Source organism: Euleptes europaea, chromosome 1 (genome assembly GCF_029931775.1).
Source record: "Euleptes europaea isolate rEulEur1 chromosome 1, rEulEur1.hap1, whole genome shotgun sequence".
In the NCBI taxonomy this organism is placed as follows: Eukaryota; Metazoa; Chordata; class Lepidosauria; order Squamata; family Sphaerodactylidae; genus Euleptes; species Euleptes europaea.
The window spans coordinates 161,059,421-161,073,622 of NC_079312.1; the positions used below are offsets into that span (position 1 = coordinate 161,059,421).

General features: G+C 46.6%; 1 protein-coding gene across 1 annotated transcript in view; it reads right to left on the bottom strand.

Annotated features, from left to right (window-relative positions):
- Positions 1-4,740: 4,740 nt before the first annotated feature.
- Positions 4,741-14,202, bottom strand: part of FAIM2 (Fas apoptotic inhibitory molecule 2) — a 53,457-nt gene continuing 43,995 nt past the window's right edge. Inside the window, exon 12 of the mRNA XM_056866999.1 lies at positions 4,741-4,976. Coding sequence (XP_056722977.1) covers positions 4,827-4,976 — 150 coding nt within the window. The 3' untranslated portion in view covers positions 4,741-4,826. The remainder of the gene's footprint in view (positions 4,977-14,202) is intronic.

The following is a 14,202-nucleotide window of genomic DNA, read 5'->3' on the forward strand; positions in this document are numbered from 1 at the left end:
GGGATCCGTGGACCCCCAGGGGTCCGCGAGAACTAAATTAAGGTCCGCGAAACAAAGTTATAAACCCATAATAAATTAATATTTTCAATTAAAAGTTCTCTATTATAAAAATATATATTCAAAGATTATTCTAAGTTTAATGTTTAACTAACAGTTATGATTAAACTTTATTTTCAAATTCTCAGAATTTTTATTTTGAACCTTGGGGTCCCTGCACCGAACAAAAAAGTCCTAGTGGTCCCTGGTCAAAAAAAGGTTGGGAACCACTGGCCTGGAGTAATGCAAAGGTCGGAAGACAGCATGTATCTGTCTGCCTTTCCAGACTGAGAGCTCTCTGCGTGCATAAACGATGAGCAGTTTGCGAAGAAAAACCTTTAATGAACCTTGACCATCATTTCTTTTCTTTTTTTTGCCAAAAAGGTCATTTTTAGACACAGATAATAGGAGAAGGACTCCACTCCAGTAGCCTGATGGCAACTGGCAACCAGCCTTGGGAAGGGTAAATTTGGCACAAGGACATCAGATGCCAATTTCAACTCTGATTCCCCCCACCCAGCGGCTTTGCCTGCTTCCAATTCAACCCTGCTGCACTCCTATCCCTATGAGCATGAGAACATTTCCTAGAAACAACACATCCAATTTGTCGTCCCCCCTCCATTGAAATGCTTCCATTCTCAGAGTGGGAAGCTTCCAGGGGAGACTGAAAGAAGAGTTGGTTTTCACATGCCAACTTTCTTTACCTTTTAAGGAGAATCAAACTGGCTTACAATCCCCTTCCCTTCCTCTCCCCACAACAGACACCTTGTGAGATAGGTGGGCCTGAGAGAATTCAGAGAAAACTGTGACTAGCCCAAGGTCACCCAGCTGGCTTCATGACTGTGATGGAGTGGGGAAATCAACCCGGTTCGCCAGATTCCAGAGTCACCGTTGGTGTGGAGGAGCGGGGAATCAAACCCAGTTCCCCAGATTAGAGTCCACTGCCGCTCATATAGAGGAGGAATCAAACCCAGTTCTCCAGATTAGAGTCCACTGCTCCTAACCACTACACCACACTGGCCTGGGCAATCATCCTTTTATGCTCTGCAGTGTGGGAGAAGGCATTGATGTGTCTGGGTAGGGGCAAGGCTATGACGCTGTGAAATGCCGCAGCCAATCCCGCTGAGCAAGAGCCATAAAGCTGTGTCTATGTGTGTTCATAGAATCATAGAATAGAATAATAAAATCATAGAGTTGGAAGGGACCACCAGGGTCATCTAGTCCAACCCCCTGCACAATGCAAGAAATTCACAACTACCTCCCCTACCCCACCCCCAGTGACCAGAAGATAGCCAAGATGCCCTCCCTCTCATCATCTGCCTAATGTCACACAATCAGCATTGCTGACAGATGGCCATCTAACCTTAAAACCTCAACGGAAGGACAGCTTACCACCTCCCGAGGAAGCCTGTTCCACTGAGGAAACACGCTGTTAGAAAATTCTTCCTACTGTCTAGACGGAAACTCTTTTGATTTAATTTCAACCCGTTGGTTCTGGTCTGGCTTTCTTGAACAACAGAAAACAACTCGGCACCCTCCTCTGTGACAGCTCTTCAAGTACTTGAAGATGGTTATCATATCCCCTCTCAGTTTTCTCCTCTTCAGGCTAAACATACCCAGCTCCTACAACCTTTCCTCGTAGGACTTGGTCTCCAGACCCCTCACCATCTTTGTTGCCCTCCTCTGGACATGTTCAGCTTGTCTACATCCTTCTTAAATTGTGGTGCCCAAAACTGAACACAGTACTCTAGGTGAGGTCTAACCCGAGCAGAGTAAAATGATACCATCACTTTGCATGATCTGAACACTATACTTCTGTTGATGCAGCCCAAGACCACATTTGCCTTTTTAGCTACCGCATCACACTGCTGACTCTTGTTCAGTGTTTGGTCTACTAAGACCCCAAGATCCTTTTCACACACACTACTGCTAAGACAAGTCTCCCCCATCCTATAATTATGCATTTGATTTTTCCTACCTAAATGCAGAACTTTACATTTGTCTTTGTTGAAGTGCATTTTATTGGTTTTAGCCCAATTCTCCAGCCCATCAAGCTCATCCTGTATCTTGGCTCTGTCTTCTACCGTATTTGCTACCCCTCCCAATTTAGCATCATCTGCAAATTAATAAGCATCCCCTCTATTCCTTCATCCAAATCATTTATAAAGATGATGAACAACTGGTCATGCCAGCACTGCTGAAAAATAAACCACCCTGGGACAGAACGTACTTGTTTAATCACTGAATGGCCTGAGGATATCAGATGCTGTTACATGGTGAAAGCTAAGCAGGTCTCGGCCTTGGTCAGTGCTTGAAAGGGAAACTGCCTGGAAGCCTCCATGTCAGAATAGGATATGAGACAGCGGCGTAACAAACAAATAAATACATAAGGCATCGTATGATATATATAATATATATATATATATACTATATCTACAGAGCCAGTCTGGTGTGGCAAACACGGTATTGGATTCAGAAGTATGGAGACTCAGGTTCAAATCATTGCTCAGTCATCGCGCTCCCTGGGTAAACTCGGTAAGCCATTCAGTCAAATGTTTTGATGGATAAAATAAGCACGCTCTGTGAATCCTGTGAATAGTTCAGAGGATGCCCCTGAGTTCCTTGGAGAAAGTGTGGGGTGCAAATGCCACGAATGCACAAATAACAGAGGCGCGAGACCATTCAAACACCCATGGTCGTGGCTGCGGGAACAGCTGCAGCCACCTGCAATGCAGAGAACACATGGCCCGCTGTGGGGCGTGGAGGGTGACTCTTTGTTGTCGTTATCCGATGCACAAATTTATGGTCTTTTGCACAGGTGTAGGCACAACCTTGATGCCTTAAAAACACAACTGCCTGCTCAGTTAGGAAATTGAGAATTTCTTAAGCACACACTTTGCCACTGACCCGAGTCTAGCAGTACCTGGTGAGCAAGCGTCCCCATTCCAGAACCTTTTGCCTCTGCCTCAGATTGGCTATCTAGCAACTTCTAGCAACAGAAGGAGGGCTGGATATCCTTAAACTCTAGCAGGCCACTGAGGTACAGGCAGCTATCCTGGACTGGGTGGTTAGGGGGCATCTCAGTGCGGTGTACAAAAGTGGTTGGAGAGTTTTTGCAGAGACGTTTTGTGAAGCTCCGAGGTGTTTCTAAAAGACATCTCTTGGGGTCTGCCTAAGGGTGAGAGTTAGGAGAGACACAGGGCTTCTTTATATGCACCTCATAGTTCTAAATGGTTGATGGTATCAAGGCAAAGGTGGTGGGAGAGTGATAGAATCTTGTCTAGATTTTGGAATCCCTTTTACATCAAGATGTTCAATGCTCAGTCTCTCTCTCTCTCTCTCTCATGGCAATTTAAAAAAACCATAAGCCATTATAGAAGTGGCGGCCATCACCACCACCACCCCACTCCAAATCAGCACTGATTTTCTGAAGTCCAGCCCTGGTTAGCTAGGAATGCAAAAGTAGAAAACTGTCTTCTCTGTCTCCCTATCCTCCTGGGCCCTGTATAGCTGCTGGGGAAAGGTTTCAACCCCAGCCGCCATGAAAATGCGCTGGAGAGAGAAGGCGACACCAAACGGAGGAACTGAAGCAGGGGGGGTGGCAGTGTGATATGTTACAATGGGGTCAAGAGGAGCTCTTCCAGGCCCAACGCCCTGGCTGTCAACAAGCAAACACTGGCTGTAGGCCAGCGACTGGGTGCTAATCACTGCTCCCAATGCTGTCCCTGGTTGAGCAGGGCTATAGTGATCATTCCTTCTGCGGGTTCCGCACCCCATTCTCCCTGTCCTGTCCTTGAATTGGAGCTGAAACAAACAACAAAAAAGATTTGCAAAAGCACAGCATTCTGACATTGCCAGAAATGCAAATCCAGGCAGAGCATTTTCAATTTGTGTGACCACACTGCCTACTGGCTGTGAGGGCGCATGATTCTGTTCTACTGCTGAAGCTAGGCCAGTTGGGACACAGGGCGGGAGGATCACCTAGCAACCCTGAGCAAGCTGCTCCATGCTCTTTGGAATTCAATGAGTAAGAACTGGTCGAAAAGCCCGAATAAGCAGACTGGCCTTAATTACAATTCGGAAGAAGAATACAAGAATCCCCCCAGATTGAGATTTTCAAAAATTGCTCCCTTCATGAAAATTTGGAAAATACGAATTTTGAAATCTGCTCCATTTCCCCCCCCCCTTTCTCCACATTTATTTCAGCTCATTTGTTTGCAAGAGCAAGATTCACAAATAGATACCACATTTTCTCCTGGTAGGGTTGCCAGCTCAGGGTTGGGAAATACCAGGAGATTTTGGGGGTGGAGCCTGAGGAGGGTGAAGTTTGGAGAAGGGAGGGATTTCAATACCATAGCATCCAATGGCCCAAAGCGGCCATTTTCTCCAGGGGAACTGATCTTGGTCACCTGGAGATCAGTTGTAACAGCGGGAGATCTCTCGCCACCACCTGGAGGTTGTCAACCCTATCTCCTGGTGCACCTCGTACTACCGCAACCCTCAGTATGATTTCCATTTCTGAAGATGGGAGTGAAAGAAGACCTAGCATTTACACCCCAGATTGCTTTTTTGAGTCACACAAGATTTCACAGCAGGTATGTACAGGCTGAAGAAGGAACTCGAAGCCAGGGGGTGACCGGTGCTCTTCTGATGGAATGGAGCTTGCTGTGAAAAGCCAGAGAGGTTAGTTAATCCCTCCCCCATTCTTTCTTTGCTGTTTTTATATTAACATGTACATGTATCTATTTTTCTCTTTCATCAGACACAGGACCTAGCAGCCGTGCCCCAGCTTATTCTCGGCTGGAGCCGAAGATCTGCAGGAAAAAGGAGAATATGTAGATAATGTCCAGATAGATGTTGAGGGCTCCAAAGATGTACTCCTCTGGGCTCATAGCGTAGCGGCGGTTACCCATCAAGAGCTGTGTGTCGAAGGCCAGGAACTGGGGGGAGAAAACACAGAGGTTAAAAGTTGTCAACTCCACTTTGGCTAATTTTTGGAGATTTAGGGATGGTGCTTGTGGAGGGCAGAGTTTTGAGAGGGAAGAGAGCACAGCAGTGATGTGATTCCATAGAGTCCACTCTCCAAAGCTCCAGGGGAATTGATAGGGTTGCCAGGTACCTGCTGGTGGTGGGCAAACCCCTGGCAATTTAGCCCTCTGCCCACTGACCACCTGAGGGTCGGCGGGCAAATGTGCACGCACGCATACATACAGTGCGCACGTCACTTCCGGTTTACAACCGGAAGTGCCACCTCGCGAGGGGCCTTATATAACTCAAACTTTTATATAACTCAAAAGAAGAGGTATAAAGCCCCTTGCGAGGTGGAAGTGACACCGGAAGTGAGGCACGTGTGTTGGCGCGCGCACGCACATTCCCGATATCAGCCGAATACATCCTGCCGGAGGAGAGGGGGGACCTGGCAATCCTAGGAATTGATCTCTGTAGTCTGGAGATCAGTTGTAATTCTGAGAGAATGCTAAACCCTACCTGGAGGTTGGTAACCCTGAGGTTGGTATAGGACTACCTCACAGGGCTCCTGCAAGTTGTGTTTTTGACAACAGTAAATGACTTTGGCTGTTTGTTTCAGTACTATGGATTTAAAGTTAAATATATCTTTTCCTGCATTATGGAACGGCCTGCCTGAGATTATCAGGAAGCACACACACCCCTCGCTTCTATCATTTCACAGAATGTGAAAAACAGAAATGGTCAGGAGGACATTCTTACAAAAGGATCAAAGGGATAGTATTGTAGGAGCCAGCATGGTATAGTGGTTAAGAGTGGCAGACTCTAATCTGGAGAACCAGGTTTGATTCCCCACTCCTCCACACAAAGCCTGCTGGGTGACCCTGAGCTAGTCACAGTTCTCTCAAAACTCTCTCAGCCCCACCTACCTCCCAAGGTGCCTGTTCTTTTAGGGGGGGGTGGAAGGGAAGGTGATTGGAGGCCACTTTGAGACTCCTTACGATAGAGAAAAGTGGGGTATAAAAAACAACTCTTCTTCTTGTCTATTGTCCATATCCCCCCTGTTAACCACAGTGCAATGTCTTGTACCTTTGCAACCCTTCCCACATTATGGTATGTCAAGTCTGAGACAGTTGGGTTGCCTTAGGCGGTATTTTGCTTGCATGGTGGTCCGTTCTTGTAAACGTAGCTCCACTGCACTTTGTTCATTAGAGAGTTCTGCAGTTTGATTTAATTGTTTTTTATATATTGTAACCCGCCTCGAGTCTCAGTGAGAAAGGCGGACAATAAATGAAGTGAAGAAACAGCAATAATAATTTTTCACTTGTGATTGTGCATTGCTGTTTTTATTTTACCAACAAGGCAGTTTCTAACAAACAATACTGTGTTGTGGCTTCAAGGCCTTGGGAAAAGGCATATTACTGATTATTAGGGTTGCCAGGTCCCTCTTTGCCACCGGCGGGAGGTTTTTGGGGCGGAGCCTGAGGAGGGCGGGGTTTGGGGAGGGGAGGGACTTCAGTGCCATAGAGTCCAATTGCCAAAGCGGCCCTTTTCTCCAGGTGAACTATCGGCTGGAGATCAGTTGTAATAGCAGGAGACCTCCAGCTAGTACTTGGAGGTTGGCAACCCTACTGATGTCACTTCTGTTCTTTTAACATCACAGTTATGCCCTTCTGGCTGCGCGTGGGAAAAAGGGTTTGCAGGGGAACTCGAGGGAGTTTTTCTTCAAGCACACAATGCGATCATGGGAACGCTTTGCACTTGACGAGGCACCAAGCTCCTCTCTGGGCGGCAGGTCAGGTATGCACGCCCAACTCCTTACTCCATAGCGGTGCTCCTCACGCTGAATGCTCGGCTCTCACGGTTCAGATTAAGAGGGAGGTTCCCCTCTAGGTACGAGTGCCAGCCTTTCTTTCCAGCCCAAACCAGCGCATTCAAGAAATGCGCTGCTCGGCTGCAGTGCCTCGCCCTGCTGTCTCGTACCTGGGCTGGATGCTCCTGTGAAAAGCAGCAGGAGCCAAGAGGGCTCTCTTAAATAGGGTGGCTTCGTGGCTAAGCTATGAAATGGTATGAGTCTTTCCTCTGCCAGGACCTCTTTAGGTGGGGTGAGGTAAACCACGTTCTCAGCCTCAGCTAACCCCCCCCACACACACACATACGCATCTGTAACAAGGGGATAACAATACTAGCTAGGGTGTCCAACCTACAGGTACTTGCTGGAGATCTCCTGCTATTACAACTGATCTCCAGCCGATTGAGATCAGTTCCCCTGGAGAAAATGGCTGCTTGGGCCATTGGACTCTAGGGCACTGAAGTCCCTCCTCAGACTCTGCACCAAAAACCTCCCGCCGGTGGCAAATAGGGACCTGGCAACCCTAATACTAGCCTACTTGACATTGATGTTGTATGTATAATACAAGATACTGCCCATGAAGTGGGAATACTATAGGTGCTAAATTGAGAGCCTGTGTGATGTAGTGGTTAGAGCAGGGGTGTCGAACTCAATTGTTACGAGGGCTGGATATGACATAAATGTCACTTGGTCAGCCTGGGCCATGCCTCACCAGCCCAGATTGAGAGGGAGGGTGGCTGCCTCAGCTGGCTTGCGGGCCGGATAAGAACTCTCAATGGGTCGGATCTGGCCCGCAGGCCTTATGTTTGAAACCCCTGGGTTAGAGTGTGGGACTAGGACTTTAAAGATTCAGGTTCAACTTCTGCTCTGCCATGAAGCACACTGGTTGATGTTTGGTCCATCACTCTTTCTCAGTCTAACCTACCTTACAGGGTTGTTACGAGGATAAGATGGAAAAGAGCCCTGTATATCACCTTGCGGCCCTTGGAGGAATGGCTGGATAAAAATGCATTAGATTTTTTAAATTACTACCACTGTAGGGCTAGGAGAAGGATTTTGCCTATACGAAAAGGAAGCTAGGCCACTTATTTAGTAGTGGCTCCTCATCCAGGCCCATTGCCCTCTTTGTGGTCTTCTATGACTATCAAATAATCTTCTTTCCTTCCCCTAGATTTAACAGCCACTGGCTATCCATCAACCACTTCACATTTTAAAAAGGGGAAATGAAATTTAATTTTTTCTTGATACTATAAAGAGAAAAGTTGCCACATCTCTCACGCAACTGACCGATCTCTTTGACAGCAGATAACGCAGTCTCCACTTTTCAGAAAATGTCTTTAGCTTTTTATCCAGGGAGGGACAAATTTATTTCGTGCAATATTATTTTGTGGGCATGCTAAAACAATGTGGACTAGTGAGTCTATTTGATCAGGACAAAATGGGCATTTTCGTTCTTCTGCAATAATTTTATTGTATTGCCCTTGTGTCTAGGCTGAGTCTAGGGCATTACATCTCGCTAATAAGAAAGCTAATCTGAACTTATGAAAACAATCTTCTATAAATATCAAGGAGCTGTCCTTTAAATATGTTTGCATGAGGGTATCTTACTCCAGTCAAATTAAATGCTATCTGTAAGAGATATCCCAAGATCTGCTGGAAGAAAAGTAGACAGTGTTTTATTTTCAGCACTTTTTAGCTTGTCCAAGAATAATTTAAAGATATTGGGCATGATCATATCAGGAAAATAATCAGTTACAGAGTTCCTCAAGAACCGACATAAATGTTACATGGAAACGAACAGTGGAAGAATCCCAGGGCTCTTTGTAAAACAGAATACTTGGAATTGATTGTCATTTGCACATGTTGTGTGTATCAGTATGGCACAACCTGGGAGTCTGGGACAACAGGGTGGGTGTCTTGGACAATAGGACAGTCTGGGTGTCTTGGACAACAGGAAGAGAAATGGGTACACTTGATCAGGATCTAGGGTTCTAGGGCTGCCTGAACCACTCACTCTTATTTTACATCTGCTAACATAATGCAGGTAAAGGAAGTTGGTTTCAGGTATCTGGCTCAAGGTTGACTCATCCTTCCATCCTTCCGAGGTCAGTAAAATGAGTACCCAGCATGCTGGGGGTAAAGGGAAGATGACTGGGGAAGGCACTGGCAAACCACCCCGTAAACAAAGTCTGCCTAGGAAATGTCGGGATGCGACATTGCCCCATGGGTCAGGAATGACCTGGTACTTGCACAGGGGACCTTTACCTTTTTTTAAAAAAAAACAACATAATGCAATGCAGTAGCCTGTACAATACCCTGGCCTGGATAGCTCAGGCTAGTCCAATCTTGCCAGACCTCAGAAGGTCAGCCTTGGCCAGTATTTGAATGGGATTCCATCAAGGAATACCAGGGTCGTGACGCAGAGGCAGGCAATGGCAAACAACCTCTGAACATCTCTTGCCTTAAAAACCCCACCAGGGGTCACCATAAGTCAGCTGTGACTTGATGGTAAATAATAGAGTTGCCAACCTCCAGGTACTAGCTGGAGATCTCCTGCTATTACAACTGATCTCCAGCCGATAAAATGGCCACTTTGGCAATTGGGCTCTATGGCATTGAAGTCCCTCCCCAAACCCTGCCCTCCTCAGGTTCCGCCCCAAAAACCTCCCGCCAGTGGGGAAGAAGGACCGGGCAATCCTAGTAAATAATAATATTGACATTAATAGTAGTAGTAGTAGCAATAATAATAATATTAATACAACTTCCTAATATTAATTGATTCCACAGAAAAGTTTTATAAAAGACTATGGAGACAAAATGACTACAATGACTAAACAGAGGCTGTCGTACTTTGATCACATTATGAGAAGACAAGAGTCGCTAAAAAGGACAATCATGCTAGGAAAATTGGAAGGCAACAGGAAAAGAGAAAGACCCAACAAGAGATGGATTGACTCTATAAAGGAAGCCACGGCCCTCAATTTGCAAGAACTGAGCTTAAAAATAGGACATTTTGGAGGACACTGATTCACAGGGTCGCCATGAGCCGGAAGTGACTTGACGGCAGTTACACCCACACACACATGAAGACAAAGTTCCATTTAAATTTATAAATATGATGGCCTCGATTCTGGGATCTGATAAACACCTACCTATGATGCATTGTTTCCAGAGAGCAACAATTATTAGGCAGTAGCATAAAAAGTGGACTGCTTGCCAAACCTCCTTTCTGATTTATACATGCATTACAAAATGGCCCCTATACCATTTGTCTTCCTAACATAATAATTGCTATGTGTTCGTTAGCTTGGTTTCTTTGTTGCACCCCAATGCCCACTTAAAATGTTCTAGATACTCTCTTTTTTTGCTGGACAAAGAGTGATATTCATAGTGGTGGTTTTGTGTATGTAATAAATCATGGGTTATCAATGGCACACAGTGCAGTTATCAGAAAGCTCCAGGAGAACTGCCTTTTGTTTGCTTGTTCGAAAGTGGATGTGACAAGTCAGTCTTTTTTTTACCATGGTTACAGCAAACACAGACATGATAACCTTGATTGAGCGAGGGCACTGGGCCATTACCTTGGGGTTGGCCTATATTAGACTACCTGCTTGCCCTATCAATGGGCGACTTCATAAGGGCAGGTTTTAAAGGTAAAGGTCCCCTGTGCCAGCACTGGGTCATTCCTGACCCATGGGGTGTCATCACATCCCGACATTTCCTAGGCAGACTTTGTTTGCCAGTGGTGGTTTGCCAGTGCCTTCCCCAGTCATCTTCCCTTTACCCCCAGCAAGCTGGATACTCGTTTTACCGACCTCGGAAGGATGGAAGGCTGAGTCAACCTTGGGCCGGCTACCTGAAACCAACTTCCGTTGGGATCAAACTCAGGTTGTGAGCAGAGCTTGGACTGCAGTACTGCAGCTTGCCACTCTGCGCCACGGGGCAGGTTTTAGTAGACCCAAAATTAGCTAGCATAGGTGGGGAAATGGGTTGAGCTTGGCCGAAAGGAATCCGTGTGCTTTTTACAAATATGTCCGGAAGGTGAAACCTCCCCACAGCTTTCTTGACCCCCTCCTCCAGCAATTTTTGAGGGAAAGGTGTTCAGAGTGAGTGCAACTGATAACCTCACTGGTTGGAATCACAATGTAACCACATGTAATCAGTAACGGAAGCCTTGCCTTCACTCTCAGTCCGCACTGCAAGCCCTCACTGGCGTCATCACTTTGTCAAATCTAACTGGGTAGGTGACGCTGCAAAATTATCAGATTCAATAAGTGATTCCTGATTGGTTGGCGGAAATGGCCCTGAAGCTGCAACTGATTGGGAGAATACTGACTTCCAACCGCTGCAACAAAAAAAAAAAAAGTGACTATTTTCAGAAATAGGGAGCTTGGGCGAACACAACTTCCATGCTGAAAATCAAAATGGGAAGACATTTCATGCAGCCACTGATGTGGGAATATTTGAAGCAAAGAAGGAATTCGATAGCAGACTGGCTAATCAACCAGAGGAGAGATCAGGTTGCCAACCTTTACTTTTAAGAATTCTGGCACCTCTAAAAGAAAACTCTTTCTAGGTACTCATTCAGCTAGTGCTGGCCGGCATGGTAGGCTGGGCCTGATCCTCAGGATTTAGCACAGGGTGGAGAAGTTGCACAGGAAAGTGGGCATGACTGCTGGCAGTGAGACACCACTATGTTTATTCACTGCCGCCACCACCATCTCCTCCTCCCTCAGCCCAAGACAGCCTCTGTGGGGTAGTTATTGAGAAACCACACACAGTGCATGCTGCTAATATCCCACTCAAATAACATAGTAAACTATGGCTGAACTGAGTGGCCTTGTTCTTTAGCCTGCAGGACCAGTCTGAGTCCTTTGGGTGCTGCTGCCCCTGCCAGGCCTGGTGGGACGTGTGCTGGTGTACATGTGCTGGAGCCACCAGCCAGCCAGCAAATGAGTCTATGCATACCTGGAACTGCCGCCTGGCACACCCCATGCTGCTGGCCAACCTGGTGCACATGCCCCATGATGTTAGCAGGCCAGCCAGCAGGTGTGCATGCGCCTGGAGTTGCTGGCCATCCAAGAAACCCAGGCAGCAGAGCTGCGGGCAACACAGGGTTGCCCACTTTTGGTGCCCCTCCTGAAGAAATGCCATTTACTTTGAGGCTACATCCTAACACATCCTAATAAACCTCCACACTTGGCTGTAGAAAGGTTTATACACATACATATGTGTGTGTAATGTGCGGTCAAGTTGTAGTTGACTTATGGTGACCCCTTATGGGGTTTTCAAGGCAAGAGACTAACAGAGGTGGTTTGCAAGTGCCTTCCTCTGCATAACAACCCTGGTATTCCTTGGTGGTCTCCTATCCAGGTTCTAGCCAGGACCAGCCCTGCTTAACTCCCAAGATCTGACAAGATCGGGCTGGGCTGGGCCATCCAGGTCAGGGACACACACAGAGAGAGACACACATTGGCAGAAGACAGGCAGGAAGGGGAAAGTTGACTCTCAAGTATTGCCCAGCCTGTCAACTGCTCTGATGAGTACCCAGCCATCAAACCTTTGTAAGTGCAAACGGCTATCCTAGCTGAAGCCAATGAAATGGCTAGCTCACACCTTGGCTGGAATCTGGCACTTAGATGGTGAGACAGACTTGGGATGCAGGAGGATAGATTGTATCTTCCTGGACACCTCATGAAGGGAAGATTTGACCCACGGGTGGGGGGGAGGTATAAATTCCTATGGCACAGAAGGAACAGGTTTCCTTTTGGTTGATTTCATCTGGAGGAAGGAGCTCTAACATCTGGGTTCTATTTTGATGGCCATCATTCCCATGTGGAGCTAACACAGGGCAGGCAGCCCAGACAAAGACTCCAAGGTAATAGGAAGCTTTTATAATGCTGTTAATGTTTAAGTTTAAAGAGCCTGCCTTAGAACAAGCCCAGCTAGGGCATGTGCAGGGTTAAGGGACACAGGATTGTATGTCTGCACCTTTCCTTTGTATTCCTTGGTCAATCAGTTGCTGTAGAGCATGTGTGTGGGCTTTTGTTTTTCCAATAAACCCTTTTCGATTTTAAAGGCTAGTAGTTGCTCTTCACACCACATAGACCTCCAATGTTTGAACATACTAGCTAAAACAGCCCAAAGGAAGGGAAGCAGTTGGTTGCTCAATCACTATTATCCCAGGAGCATACAAGTACAGTAAGCTGTACCCATGCTAATCAGTCATTGGGTAGTTGGAGACAAAGAAACTAGGTGGAGAATTAAAAAAAAACTATGGAAGGGAAACTAGGAGTATTGGCCCTCTTGGTGAAGATTTCTGAAACTGACCAGTGGGAGGAGCATGAAAAACCCCTCTGAGAGTCAAGAGAGCAGTGCTTCACCAGATGGAGACTTAGGATGACTGCTGAGAGCCAGCGTAGTGTAGGGCCAGCGTGGTGTAGTTGTTGAGTGGCAGATTCTAATCTGGAGAACCGGGTTTGAGTCCCCACTCCTCCACATGAAACCTGCTGGGTGACCTTGGGCCAGTCACAGTTCTCTCAGAACTCTCTCAGCCTCACCTACCTCACAAGGAGCCAGTTGTGAGGAGAGAAAGGGATTGTGATGGTAAGCCGCTTTGAGATTCCTTAAGGTAGAGGAAAAGTGGGGTATAAAAACCAACTCTTCTTCTTTTGAGTGTCTAGATGTCTTTGAAGGCTGAAACGGAATGGGGTTTGCAAGTCAGCGGGGCCATTCTGTGACACCCCTGGTGCCTCCTTGCCCTCTGGCACCCTAGGACCACCTAGTGGGTGGGCCACCCCTGTTAGTGTGCATATATAAGCATCGAGTGGGTGTACCATGCTAAAGGGGAAATGCTGTTGCTGACTTAAAATATTCTTGCTTTCCTAGAGGGGAAAAAATCTGGCAACCACTCAGGTTTCTGACTTTGGTGCACCTACAGAGAAAAAAAATTCTCATCGCTGACACAAAGCTCCAAAAATTTGACTGTGCCATTTTTTAATGGCCAATTGGCAAAGCCAGGGGGTGGAGGAATTTGCTTTCTGCTGCAGTGTATGTGTCTCAGAGTGTGCATGCATGCCAGCTTACATTGTGATGTGTAGTTTAGCTTGCTTGTTTGACTCATCTTGAATGTTGGCTCTTTGTGCCACTCTCTGTAGCCTACTCGCCTTTTGCTTTGTGGTTCACCGTTGTCTGGGTCTTTTATGATTTCTTTTTGCCCCGTGTGCTTCTGGGTGTTTGGCATGCTTTGGGTTCCTCAAAAGCAGTGCGTCTTGCAAGTGAATCATCTTCCAAACAAGCGGAGCTGCTCTTGAGAAACGATACCCACCCATTCAGCAAATATAACAATA